The 13085-nt window shown below is 47.5% G+C and overlaps 2 protein-coding genes across 3 annotated transcripts; one reads left to right on the top strand and one right to left on the bottom strand.

The window, feature by feature from the left end:
- The first annotated feature begins 851 nt into the window (after positions 1-851).
- On the top strand, positions 852-3837 carry LOC135387951 (platelet-derived growth factor subunit A-like). 2 transcript variants are annotated; one of them, XM_064617192.1, is made up of 6 exons: positions 852-1137; positions 1793-1865; positions 2060-2280; positions 3335-3457; positions 3545-3705; positions 3763-3837. In XM_064617192.1, exons 1-6 carry the CDS (start codon positions 1000-1002, stop codon positions 3779-3781), a joined length of 735 nt encoding a protein of 244 aa, XP_064473262.1. In that variant the 5' UTR covers positions 852-999; the 3' UTR covers positions 3782-3837. The 2 variants fall into 2 exon arrangements, with proteins under 2 accessions (XP_064473262.1, XP_064473261.1); XM_064617191.1 differs by having other exon boundaries at positions 853-1137; positions 1790-1865.
- Positions 3838-5482: 1645 nt separating this feature from the next.
- Positions 5483-11752, bottom strand: LOC135387952 (muscle-specific protein 20-like). Its single transcript, XM_064617193.1, has 4 exons — positions 11585-11752; positions 8328-8452; positions 8029-8233; positions 5483-6349 (listed from the first exon to the last, which is right to left on the bottom strand). The coding sequence occupies exons 1-4, from the start codon at positions 11633-11635 to the stop codon at positions 6170-6172; spliced, it is 561 nt and encodes a 186-aa protein (XP_064473263.1). The 5' UTR covers positions 11636-11752; the 3' UTR covers positions 5483-6169.
- Positions 11753-13085: the final 1333 nt, after the last annotated feature.

The following is a 13085-nucleotide window of genomic DNA, read 5'->3' as shown; positions in this document are numbered from 1 at the left end:
GCACTAGAAAGCACACACACACACTGGCTCTAACCGCGGCGAAAGGACTGTGACGTAGCGAGCGCAGCCAATCGCGGAACTCGATGTCGATGTAGACGCGAAAAGCGCCGGATCACGGCACTCTTGAGCGTCCTGTTATCGAACGAAGACTAGTCACAGTTCTCATTGATCTGTTGACATTTTGACTTGACATTTTAGCTTGGCATTAACTCCTCGCGCGTCTGCGACTGGTCCCGCGTCGAATTTTTGCAAACCCGAACGTTTACTTTTAGAGCCGAAAAAAAAAAAAAGAAAAAAGAAGAAGAAGAAAAAATCCGTTACAAGCACAAAGCTGCACTCATCGGGTTTCATGTCGCCGTGTCTCCCACTACAACTTTCTCATTGACATTTTGGCTCTAATCCTCGTAATTAAAAAAAAAAAGAAAGAAGAAAGAAAACTAATGTCACTTAATTACTTAATTACAAAACAAAAAGTTCGAGTATCCTCACACGACAGGGAACACGATACATCCGTCCTGTTGGTGTGCGATTAAACATTTTTGTTAAAGCTTTGTTATAACAAACAATCGATAATCGATAATCCTGAATACACAATTATTCGTGTCACTCCTGCCAGTTGAAAGGACTATATCCACGCTGTGAGAACATATGAGATCATCCATGAGTCGGAAGGTGCATCCACACAGGGCCAGGCGTACATATACCTACCCGTTCGCAACGCCTTCGATCAACAACAAGTACCATATGTCAAATATCGTTTACGACTTTACTTTCACTCCCGATGACGTCAACCATGTTCGCGCTCGTTCACGAACAAGGAGGCCCTCACAATATCCGTTTCAAGTTCCTTCCTGGAAACGACACCGACACCTCCTCTGTATCGTCGCGACCGACCGTTTAAAATTTCAGTCGCTTGCATTTGCGTCGCCAGCGTCTTTTCCACCGATGGCAGTTTGTGGTGTAAGATGGAACGCGTCGTAGTCTTCGGATAAACCCGTTATGACCTGGTTGCCCCTCTTATGCGGGATCCTCTGTCTGGCCCCCTGGTCACCCGTGGAATCGCGACTATACAGGAATATGAGTCGAGAGGATTTGTATAAAGAAGTTCTACGACAAGTGGGTCCTTCTGCGGCGAAGGTAAGAACTCCTGGTTCTGTACCCGACGACAGAGATATAGGAGTGAAAGGAACTCATAAATCATGAAACATCAATTGTTGATTGGATGTTTTACGTCGCGTGACAACCGTAATTATGAGTGGCGCCACGTACGTTCGTCTGTGGATTAATGTTGCCAACCTGCAAGGAAATCGGAGCTCGTGGCTCCCCGTGTTCAACGTCTCTCATGGAGGAAGATGTCTAGCAGACTCGTACCACGCTAATAAATTGCTCGTTTCTTCGGCAGGGTTCGAACCTGCAACCTTTGGAGCAGGAGGCGGTGATGAACTGGTCTACGGAGACCGCTAAAGACAAAGGAACCGAATACCTCGCAATTGCCCTGCGACACATTTAATACATTCTCCGTGTATAGATTAGTCTTCCGTTAATCCCTTTAAGTTAAATGTGAGTGCCGGAAATTAAGTTTCCGCATAACATCCGCACACCGGCACAAGAACTCCGGCTTTCTCGCAGCTTTTAGCCTGCAAGAGTCCTTTCTGTACAAGCATAGGTTTGAAACACACCGTGGGTCGCTCCGAAATCTACATGTTTTTCCCAGTTTGTGGCTTCGAGCCCTTACGTATACCTGCATTCTCAGTCACGGCCTAATTGCAAGCCTTATTCTTTCACCCAGAAGACGCGGCAAACCAACGGAAGAGTCCGCTTGTACAGTTCAACATCGTTCGAACCCCATTACCTGACGCACGAAGGTAAGCACTGCGTTGTCACACGCTCCTGTTGATGTTTCACTTTTTCGAAAAAGTCTGTAAGCTGAGTTGAGCTGAGACCGACAATACAGAACCCGTTCTCAGACACAGGCTACATTATTTGCGAACTGATGGTTTTATTTACATGATGAGAAATTGCCCAGCGAACTCATAAAGTCACGACTTAACTCTCACAGTAGCTCACGTACCACCCGAACCGGCTGCATGTTCCGCGGAGGACATCTTGCAAGAAGACATGAGGTTGTCCTGCGGTCCTCGTAAAACCCTGGTACCGTTACCTCCTGCACCGCCCGATGTTATCCGTCTTCCGCAGCTGGCAGAAGTGTACCAGTGCAGTGGCAGCTGTTTCCAAAGCCTCTACTGTGATCCTATTGCTACATCGGCCATCGCTGTTCCGGTGCACATTTCTACACATTCTACCACTGCTAATGTCTTGGTGCTCCTATTGTAAAGGCTAACGGCTAGCCGGCGTGGCCTTTGCTAAGAAATCGGTTCTTGTCGGATTACATCATTCACAGGCATATAGTCAGTCACAATTTCTGCGAAAATCTTATCAGTCACTTTGTCCTGCTGTATATGGTATAGGACCTCGATCTCACGTACATGGATCCATCAACAGTTATGGTACTGCGCAAAGATACATGGCTAATTTCTTAATGACACTTAGATGATATCTGACGAATTGCTTTCACACGCTGCAATGCAAAGCGATTAAGTCTGATTTCTTATATTTTCGTAAATATATATTCTAATTGTATACAGTACATAATAACACGAAAGGCACGCCTGTTGGATGGTCCGGACGATGGCCCGTGCTATCGCAATAGACAACTTCAGAAAATCCCAGAGAGCTTAGCGCCGCTTTGAACTATGGGAACTTGTTGATAAGAAAGGACGAGAAGGTCTCCAAGCTGATTCGGTTTCTTCTCCCTCACCCAATTGTCCGTGAGGAGTCAACGTCAGCGAAACCGAAACGTGAAGGACAGTTTTCCCATCCTCGTTCCAGTAATCTCCCAGGATGCAAGGCGTGCGCAAGGAGCCCTGGGATTTTCTGACGTCGTTTATTCATTCATTCATGCAACAACAACATTATATATTGATGACCATGACTGGGGTGCTTCATCGCCACTCGACACTCTGCCTTAGTGCGCGCGGCAAATTGGTGAGAATAAAATCAGGAGCCTCACAGTGTGGACCGAAGTCCGACATTGTTCAGAAAGGTTAGTAAGGTCTTTTAGGGTAGCGCATTGGTGGGCTGGATTTGAGCACGGGTCAAGTAAGCTTCTCACAGTGAGAAGGCGACAGTCTAGTTGTTAGAGAGACTGTAATTTGACCCTGATAGTGCGGGATGTGTTCTAGACTTTCCAAATCAACGGCACTGACGGCAATTCATTCATGACCTCCCGGTAGAACAGGAATACCTATATTCATGAACAATTCATCTGTGTCAGGTGCTGCACGTGAACTTCTCATCGGGTGAGCCTGTAGTCGAATGCAGTCACGTGACCATGATAGAACACAAGAGGTGCCGTTGCGCGTGTCGTCTGCAACGTCACGACTGCAACTCTAAACAGGTGCCTTCCTTGTGCCTTCTGCTTCTGGACGTTCTGGAGTGTTTATCGTCGTTCTGCGCTATAGTGACAGCTCTGCTTTCTCTGCAGATATACTCTGAAGACGAGTGTTCCTGCAAGTGCAGGAACGTTCTCGAAGCATTTGAATGCATGGAAATGGACAAGATATGGAGACCCCTTCTATGTTCCTGTGAGTGTCCTAGAATACTCGTGTGCTCCACTGGCTTCCACTTCAACCATGACAGCTGCAGGTACTATAGTTGTGTAGTAAAAACAGGTGTTTGACTTCTCTTCGTGTCATATTTCAGGTGCGAACGACGCTCCTAGTTTACCCTTGTTTCTTGTACCACGTACAGTCGAACTAAATGTTAACTGACAACCAGGATCTGCGTCGGCTGTGCATACGGTTGTGTCGGTGGCGACATCGGTAATGCTGCTGTACTGTTTTTCTGGTGGCATCATTTTTCTCGGGGATCGTTCGTCGTAGACCGACTGGAAGGGAGCTATGTACTTTAGGGACACCTGAGAAAAATCAGGGCAAAGCATCCCGACAGCACAGCCTGTGCTGGAGTTCGCACGTGGGTCACCTTTCAATTCTTACGGATATATTCCCAAGCAGCACAATGTACTGAAAGTCGAGTGCAACAGGGGTGGACGGTATGCGTCTTATCAATGCTCTTTAGTTTCATCAGTCTGTTCAAGGCCTTCCACCTACCCGTCCACCCCTATTGCACTCGACTTTCAGTACATTTTGCTGCTTGGGTTGAGACTGTAACATTGTGTCCTTTCAGTAAGAGACGGACAACGAGTCATCTGTTCCAGCCAAAAATGCTGCACCGAACAGGAACGCGTATCTACAGACGCGTATCTTTCTCATTTGCGAGTGTATTAGTAGACCGCTGATAGCGTCTCCGTTAACATACCGTGCCTACCGGAACCAATGACAGAGAGCGTGAGTCAGAATCTTATCTGTTGATATAGGCACCGTAGCCTATACCGTGCTACCGGTAGCTGTCTGCTAACACTCGCTGTTATTTGCAACTCTTATCGGGGGAGTCGCGATGATTTAAAATGATGCGCATACATTACCAGGGCAATAACCCAAGCAGCAAAATGTACTGAAAGTCGAGTGCAATAGGGGTGGACGGTATGTGTCTTATCAATATTCTTTAGTTTCACGGGTCTGTTCAAGGCCTTCCACCTACCCGTCCACCCCTATTGCACTCGACTTTCAGTACATTTTGCTGCTTGGGAAGCTAGCTTAACCTTGTATGGCCAGATATTAGTGCCTTAATCTGTCCAGTGAGTCAGAGCGCCAACACAATCACTGTGTGAGATAAGGTGCATAGCGCTTCCGCGTATCCCCAAGCAGCACGCTGTACTGAAAGTGCAAGCGCATTGGGGTGGCTGCGAGAAGTCTTATCAGTGCGGTGGTTCGTTTCCTGGAGCTGCCAACCTTGATCTACCCGTCCACCGCTATGCATTCGAACTTTCCGTACGGTGTGTTGCTTGGGGTCATTGGACTGTCGGGTGTACATGTCGGCTTGTATGCTTCAAGAAAAGGTTTGACCAGTCCAGAAAAGGTTTAACAAGTCCCGAGCCATGGGTGACCTCAATGGCACTTCAGGTATGATTTTACTTGAATCTTCGCTATACGCTGGGGTTTCCTAAAGCCATTACTGCGCATTATTGATGTAGTCTTACCTGGAGACAGCGTTGTGATACAGGTCATCATATCGTCATGACGTCGTATTATTTATCACACAAATTTTGATTGCCAGTTATATGACGTAGCGGTGGCCTCCGCACCAGAAGACCATTAAGGCGCGCTACAATTGGCTCCCAAAGCGATGTTCCCGTATTAGCAGGTGTAGGGAGTCTGGAACTGGACTCCTACGAGGCTATTTTTCCCGCATGGCCTGACACATTCAAGTGTAGTTCGCGTTGTGTGGGTATTTTGTGTGTGTGCGTGTGTGTGTACGCGTTGTTCAGTGCTGCACGCATTGCAGGTAGGGACAGTACAAGTACTCTGCACCATCTGTATGCTTTTATTGAGAGGACGTATGCTGCATACAACGGTGTCTTCTCTCAACTTCCAGTTTTGATAGATTTCATGAACGGAACACGTTGTGGCTCGAAATATGGCAGTCCTTCCTTAAGCATCGCGTCAGTTACCAAACAAGGAACTGTGAGAACTGTGCTATGTTGGAATAAGGTAAATATTAATAACACTGTATATACGACTCGTTAATAATACTGCAAATCCTCTTTAAACGTTTTCTACTAGCAATATATTTGTAATAAACAGAACGCTCGAAAGAGCAACATGTTTCATGATTTGACGAAAGCTACCAGTACAACTGAACCGTATATGCCTTCTCTCTGAATTATCCCGCAACAGACATACGCTTTGTCTGAACAACGCTAAGCTTTTAAAGCTATGACTAGACTAATTTGATATAAATCGTTGCGCAATACCTCGCAAAGTGTGTCATGCGAAGCTCTCGGGAAAACAGAACACCATCTCGTTGTCAGCAGAAGGTGTCCTGGCCGCTTAGCAACATTGGAATCCTACTTTGATTCGAAAACAATAAGCTTTCTTCCTTAATCTCCTTTCACATCGTTATCTCTTTGGAAAGGCTCGTGAAGTTCAGTTGCTCTAGCAGCTGCACGAATTGCCACACGCAGAATGATAAACGGCGAAATTTGTGTCGTTCACATATGCCTCGTGTTGCCAAAGTTGATACCGCTGGCGTTCGCCCCCCTGTTGGTACCATACTGGAGGTTGATGATTCCTTCGCCCGCGCGCAGCTGTTCTTCTGAGAAGACCCGCTTGTTCTCTTCAGATGGTTTGGGTCCGAGGCAAGGTCCTTCGTATTCGGGGTGTAGGTAGCACTGTTAGGGGAGAAAGGCACAAAATGTGTTGTAAGGGTGGTGTATGGTAGGTAAATGAGACGCGGAAGGGTGAAGGCAACATAGTATAAACCGTTTAACGCCCGGTTGCGCAAACTGAAGAAGAGAAACAGCACCAGCAGTGTGGTAGCAGTGTGGTACTTGAAGTCACGTTCTGGCAAACTAGAAGGTCATCCACCGGAAATCAAAGGTGGGTAGTGCGGGTCCCAGTGCTGTTGACCTCCTCCAATTTCCAGTCAAATATGCCCCCATTACATTATGCTAGCTACCTTCACGCTAGACGGACATTGTGGGTTCCAGTGCCACACCTCTGGTGCTTTATCACGAACTACCATCCCTCAAACGAATAAGAACACTGGCCCTATTTGCGACTGTCCATATAGACCTCTCCCTGTTTGTAAACAAATGACGTCATAGTGTTCGACAGCGCCACCAATTTGGTAGAGGCGAACAAGGTTGCGCCCGAAAGCCACGGTCATGAGGGGGTTACGATGGTCCCTGAAAGGGACGCGACCTTCGGTCCTACTTTTCTTTCAATAGGAGGCAGCCGAACAAGTGTTCATTCGTGGAACCCAGCCCTCCCATTCCGATTTGTTTCGGTTTCAGTCTGTCTGCAACGTCATGATGACGTTTCTCGGGTAGAGGTCTATAGGCAAGGTTACATCAAGTCGTTTGAGTGCTGCTTGGTCATTGGGCGAACTCATCCTAACGGCGTCTGACCAGGTCTTGGACGTTTCCTTACGGACACAAGACCAAGATTGCTGTCTCGTCTTTAACCGTGTCATATCATGTTAATGCTGGTGCGGAGCATTTGGGTGTGTATCACGCCAACTGGACAGCCCTGCTTTCATGTTGGTAGTACCGGAATCCCCCCCCACTCCTGCACTTGAACGGCCTGTCGGCTGCGCAGTGGATTCTTCTGACTGACAGCAAGGGTTTTCACTGGCTTTCCTGCTCTCTTTCCGCCCTAGCACCATATGCATTCTCCACGCACTCATATTTCAGACTCTCACCCAACTGGTCTTCGGCCATTCTTAACGCTTCAATGGATCCACGTAGGCCTCCTTGGTAACGAGGAGACGCCCTACGTCTACCGGGAACGCTCTGCCCCTCTACCTCTATAACCGCCTCTACCCGTTCCTGCACATCCGCCGCTGGCACCGTGATGTCCGTACAGGTCTGTTCCTAGTGGATGCTACCTGATATGACGTTTTCTTGCGACTCATCGACCCCTTGCAGGTCTTTACTATTGCCTGTCGTTGCAATGGAGCAGAATAATCGCTTTCCCATCGCCTTCGACTAAATGTTGCGCGCACACCCTCATTCTTATATAAAATGTACCAGTCGAACTCTCCAGCTGCACGACTTGCTGCGTGGAAGCCAACATTCAACACTATCTTCTTTCCTGCAACCGATATCTCCCCTAACGGATCGTCCTCCAACACCACTTACGCCAACCATCTTACGTTTCTTAGTTTCAATTCAATTTCATTTTTCTTTCAATTCTTGCATTTCTTTAAATTTCTTTGTGTTCTTTATTTAATTCCATCCAATTTAATTTTACTCCATCTTTGCGATTTCTTTCTTACGACATCTTCCTTACTTGATACTTCGTAAGTTAACCGTCTAATAAGTGCAAGAAGAATCTCGCGAAGACTTACAGCACGGCCGACAGCGAGGATGCACTGGGTAACCTGCGGGATGTTCCTCCGTTCCCAAAGATCAACAGTCTGGAAGACATCGATGTCTGGCACTCCCCACTTCTTGGCAGCGTTCTGGAAGAGCACGATGTTCTCCATTTTCTTAAACTGGCTGCCCGTCATGTTTATCTTCGGAATGATTCCTGGTTTCAGCGCATTCATCAGCCTACAATAAACAGCCCAATTAGCGTTCACTCGGCGTCTTAATTCACGTGGCACGTATGAATGTGACGAAGGCCGATCCTTCGAAGGACACTCACTTGCAGAGCACGATGCCATCGCGCAGAATTTCTTCGTACGGTGCCTGCGGAAGGCGTTCGTTCAGCACTTCCTCGATCCAGTCAAGGACCTGATTCTCGACCTCTGCATCACGTTTTGAGGCGATCTGGAACAACGCAAAATCCAGTTAAAGCAAAGTAATTTTATTTGCCATATGGTATAACAGCTGGCGGAATAGCAGCGAGGGATAAGCATGGACAATAATCAGCCCTTGTGGCTCAGTGGCTAGCGTGCCGGCCATGTCATGTCCAGACTGGAAGGTACTCGGGTTCGAATCCCGGCGCCGGCTATGCTGTCTGGGTTTTTCCTGGGTTTTCCTCAGACGCTGTCAGACATATGTCGGCACAGTGCCCTTAGAAGTCGGCCCAGGACGCACATTCCCCCAGAGTGTTAGTCGTGACGTTGCCCACCTCTGTGAGGCCGACAACAGCGAGCTCTTTCATCATCACCACCACCGCCACCACCATGGACAATAACGTCCAAGAGTGTCCTTACGCCGTTTCCCGGTTCTACCAGCTGACCCAGTATTTTAGGAATGCAGACCTTACCTCTACTGCGTAAATTATTAAACCTTATATAACCTTAGCGAAAAGATACCTCTTTCTCAATATGTGTTTACCGAGTGACTTGACGGCCACGTGGCGGCACGCTTCTCGGATGGTATGGTACGTTCTGGGCCGACTTCATGGGGCGCTGTGGCGATATATGCCGTACAGCATTCGAGGATAATCCAGGGAAAGCACACGAACAACACAGCCGGGGCACGCGCTGGTCGTCAACGTCCTTATGCCAATGTTCAGATTTCTAACATGTCGACAACTATCATACGAGTACAGGTCCAGGTCACGTGGTCCAGACAATAGTTTAGGGAACGCGTGAGCGGTATATTTTGCTCCTCGGCGCAACAACCTACCGGTGAGCGGAAATGGGCTCGTTTACTCGTTCACAGGGGTGAGCGGGTGCACTGGTTGCGACGCACCGCAATAGGTTCGGTATCGCTTGAATGTGCTCGAAAGGTAGTTTGAATTGGTGTCGCTGCTAAAGTCCACGATCGAGGGACATTAGTCGCTGCCGGCGCACTCCACCAACCCTCTGAACGAGTGAACAAACCCGCTTCCGCTTGCCGCTAGGGTGGCGCACCGAGGAGAAAATACGACGCTCGCGTGTTCCGTAAACTTTTGTCGAGACCTGTACATTACGCCAGTGGGCGACGTCACGGAGGTCTTGCCCGACGTTTCCTAATTCATAATGTTTTTTATGTATCTGTAAAACACGAGAAGAACGTCACTGTTGGTGTTTCAAAGCGATAGCTTTCGAGGGCCAGCCAACGTCGACAGCCATGTCCGTCCGTAACAGTTGTGGAGAGAGAGAAAAAGAAGACGAAGTTGAACACGCCAATATTCAGCCATCTTTTAAATTAACATTTACTATTGATTTCCTTCTGCCTTTTCGGATGTCTAAAAAAATCTGGGCAAGAGAACTTGCATCCTCATTGGTAAACCTGCGGTAATTTTAGTAAAAAATCGTCGTTCTGAAAAGCCGATCTCGCCGATGTATTAGACATCGAACTGTTTCAAATTTACAATGCGCGTCATTAAGAAAACACTTGATAGTCTTGCCAGAGAAAGTCATTTGTCACTGGTCCAAATCAGTAGCTGTGGTTAAATAAAACTTTCATTAGTATTAGTATAAAATTCCTCGGATGGATCAAAAGATGTCGCGATGCCAGCCCGACTTCTCGTCCGCTAATCGACGAACCCCGACAGACGTTCCCGTCCCTCGTGTTCCTATTCCTGTGACATTCCCGACGCTTCGGATCATTGCACTCTGGAAGAAGTTCTCTCTCGTGTTCTTTAAGCGTCTCTCTCCTCCGAATTTACTTGTTGATGTCTGTCTTGACGTCTATCGAACGCCACAATCTCTGCCTGGATCCTTGCCAGAGAAACGTCTTGTGAATGTAAACCGGTTTTGTGTCACAATCTTTGCCCTTCGTTCCGCTGACTATTATCTACACTTTGTATCACTTGTTCTTCGTGGCAGTGGTCCAGTGACACATTTAACCGGTCTGTAATGTCAAAGTGAAGTCGTCTCCAAGTGAACCAGGAGTGATGTTCTTTACGTTTGTCTTGGCCACGACCTACTGACGCCACAGACAGTGCGCGGACTATCGACCAAGGAACTATCGAAGAGAAAGCTATTTTTTCAGAACAAGGAACTACTAGGGCTAAACTGGTGACAAGACTGAACTGATCCCCCAGCTTCAGTCTTGTAGCTCCTTGGTGGCACTTTTCGCATTGCCGTGACTAGCAGTCCCGGATAAAACGACGCGGCAGCCATAGACGTATGGTATCTGACTTTAGATGTTATAACTTATAACCCTAGCGGAAGCATGCGTCGCTAAAGGCGTATTTTTTTTGGGGATCTCAGGGCTGCCTAGGTCTTTACCAACTATGTCCCTCTATGGCTTTCCCCATGGAATGGAGTTTTAAACAACGATAATTGGCCGAGGATGACCACAAGTAGGGACGACACAGACACTTAAGCCTCAAACGCCCTGTACTTGAGGTACTCTAGCTGAGTTGTTTGGATAGAGTTGGCCATGGTGCCATTCTGCGACGTTTGAAAATTTTTACTGCGATGGTTAGGGTGCGTTACATGATGTCCCCGGAATGGCGGCAGTGTCCAGTGCTTCCACCTAGTACGTGATGCATCGGTATCATTAGGGTTACTCAAAGTTCACATTTAAGATATTTAAGAGGGCAAGGACGCTGTCGTGGTGTATCGTCTGTACGGGCGTAGCTACCCCGACTAAAGGGCGGAGGGATCAAGAAAATAACAGCAAATACGAAATTCCACTGTCGAGAAGTGATTAATCGTTGTTCACCAGGTGCAACCCTGAGATGCACACATTAACTATCTACATTGCTTCAAGCAAGGTACTACGTTTGGCTTTGTAGAAGCCAGAAACGTGCCCTTACATCACTCGCTGTGCTACACGGTACATCTAGAAATCCAGAAAAGTTACCAACGTTTGCAAATCAATAAATCTATCATGCACAACAGCAGCGTCGTAAGCAAATTCGAAGGAAGTTAAAAGGCAATTCAACGTCCTGAGGATCATCGCCAAGGAATCCAGACACCACTACCATCACTTGTCAGAGTCCGGCACACGAGCCCTTCAACCCCATAAAGGCATTCCCTCGGGTGACGACACACATATAGCCAGGTATCGACTGACCTTGCTGGCAATCTGCGCGCTAAGTCCGTACGCGGGTCCTCTGTACGCCATGGTCAATTCCGTGCAGTCGTGCTTGCTCCTACACCTGTCAGGTGACAACAGAACACCGACGTGGACAAGAGGGGCTCCGCTAGCAACGGCAGCAACTCGAGTGGCCGGCTACAGCCTCTAGCCAACAGACGACGCGTCCCTCGGAGCCAAAAATAACAGCCCGGGGGGCTCTCCCCCACACACGCGCCTTCCATAACGGGGCCAGGTTGTCTGCACCCTGGTGGATGTAGCTGGAGTTTCCCTTGCTCTGCACTTTGCCTTTTTGGAGGTGTTGAAAAGTGCTCCACTGGACGACTGTTGGGTTATGGCTTTCGCTTGTTGGCATGGGATGTCGGCACTAAAAAAAAAATTGAGTGAAACATATATGGGTAGTAAAGGTGGATAGGTTGTGCCAAAGCGTTGACAGATATGTCATGGAAGGCGTCATGTCCGACTGCACGATGTATTCCTCTCAAGTGACAGTTGCAAGGACGGTTCTAATCCACTTGCGCATCTGGAGTTGTTGGAATTATGCGCCAACAAGGCCAAAGTTTCCTTCTAGAATATTTTTCATGGTGCGACATGCCAACAAGGCCATCGTTTTCGTCTAGAATATCTCATGGTGCGACATGCCAGCAAGACCATAGTTTTCCTCTTGGAATATTTCATGATGAGACATGCCAACAAGGCCTCTGACTTCTATTACTATTTATTATTACTATTTCTATATTATTAATTTTATTTCCACCCTTCAGTCTCTACATCTGTTTGCAGCGAGTGCAACCACTGACACACACAGAATGTGACACTGCAAACCTGTGTGGCAGACAGCTTTTGAGAGGTACTACCTTTGGTTGCCTTCGGTAATGGTATATTTTTGTCAACTAACGACAGCCTAGCCTTGAAATATTCAGTCCTAATAATAATTGCTTGAACTCCTTTGTTTGCCCATCAACCAGCACTGATGTTTGTCCGTGAATCAGTCCAGGTTTGCGTCATTCGAGGATTGATCGCGCTGTCCCGTTTTAGCTGTTACTTCCTTTCTGTGATGACGCCATGTTGAAAACCTTCAAAACGAGCCACTTTTAGCCTGGGAAAGAGTCAGAAGTAGAAACAACGCAGTTGTCAAAGTCGTAATTGGGTGAAGGTTCTCTGAAAGTAATCCGACATGACAACTTCAACTAAGATGACGCTGTTGCCAACTTGGCACGTGTGTGTAGCAGACGAACAGAAGCAGACGATGCTTCTGCATAAACAAAGCCACGCTTTATTCTGTCGTTGTGGTGGACACGTGTGAATACTGTCGCTGTAGTTGCGGAGTCATTTTTGTTCCATCCTTATATGTTCTTTAATATTGTAGAGCGATAGCGAAGAGAACAATTCTTGTTCGTCACTAATACCAACTTAATTTGCTTCCTCCCCTTGTGGCGGACATGGAGAATATCATTATCCCAGAGCTCCAGACCAATAA

This window comes from Ornithodoros turicata, chromosome 3 (assembly GCF_037126465.1).
Source record: "Ornithodoros turicata isolate Travis chromosome 3, ASM3712646v1, whole genome shotgun sequence".
In the NCBI taxonomy this organism is placed as follows: Eukaryota; Metazoa; Arthropoda; class Arachnida; order Ixodida; family Argasidae; genus Ornithodoros; species Ornithodoros turicata.
The sequence above is the reverse complement of the archived record's forward strand: the minus strand, read 5'-3'. Positions and strand labels throughout refer to the sequence as shown.

Coding starts and splice junctions, on each gene's coding strand:
- LOC135387952 (XM_064617193.1), bottom strand. CDS start 11,635: ATGGCGTACAGAGGACCCGCGTACGGACTTAGCGCGCAGATTGCCAGC. Junction 8,453..11,584: donor GCGCGCAGATTGCCAGCAAG/GTCAGTCGATAC, acceptor GCGTTGTTCCAG/ATCGCCTCAAAACGTGATGC. Junction 6,350..8,028: donor TCCTCGCTGTCGGCCGTGCT/GTAAGTCTTCGC, acceptor CTCCCCTAACAG/TGCTACCTACACCCCGAATA.
- LOC135387951 (XM_064617191.1), top strand. CDS start 1,000: ATGACCTGGTTGCCCCTCTTATGCGGGATCCTCTGTCTGGCCCCCTGG. Junction 1,138..1,789: donor TGGGTCCTTCTGCGGCGAAG/GTAAGAACTCCT, acceptor TCTTTCACCCAG/AAGACGCGGCAAACCAACGG. Junction 1,866..2,059: donor CCATTACCTGACGCACGAAG/GTAAGCACTGCG, acceptor TAACTCTCACAG/TAGCTCACGTACCACCCGAA.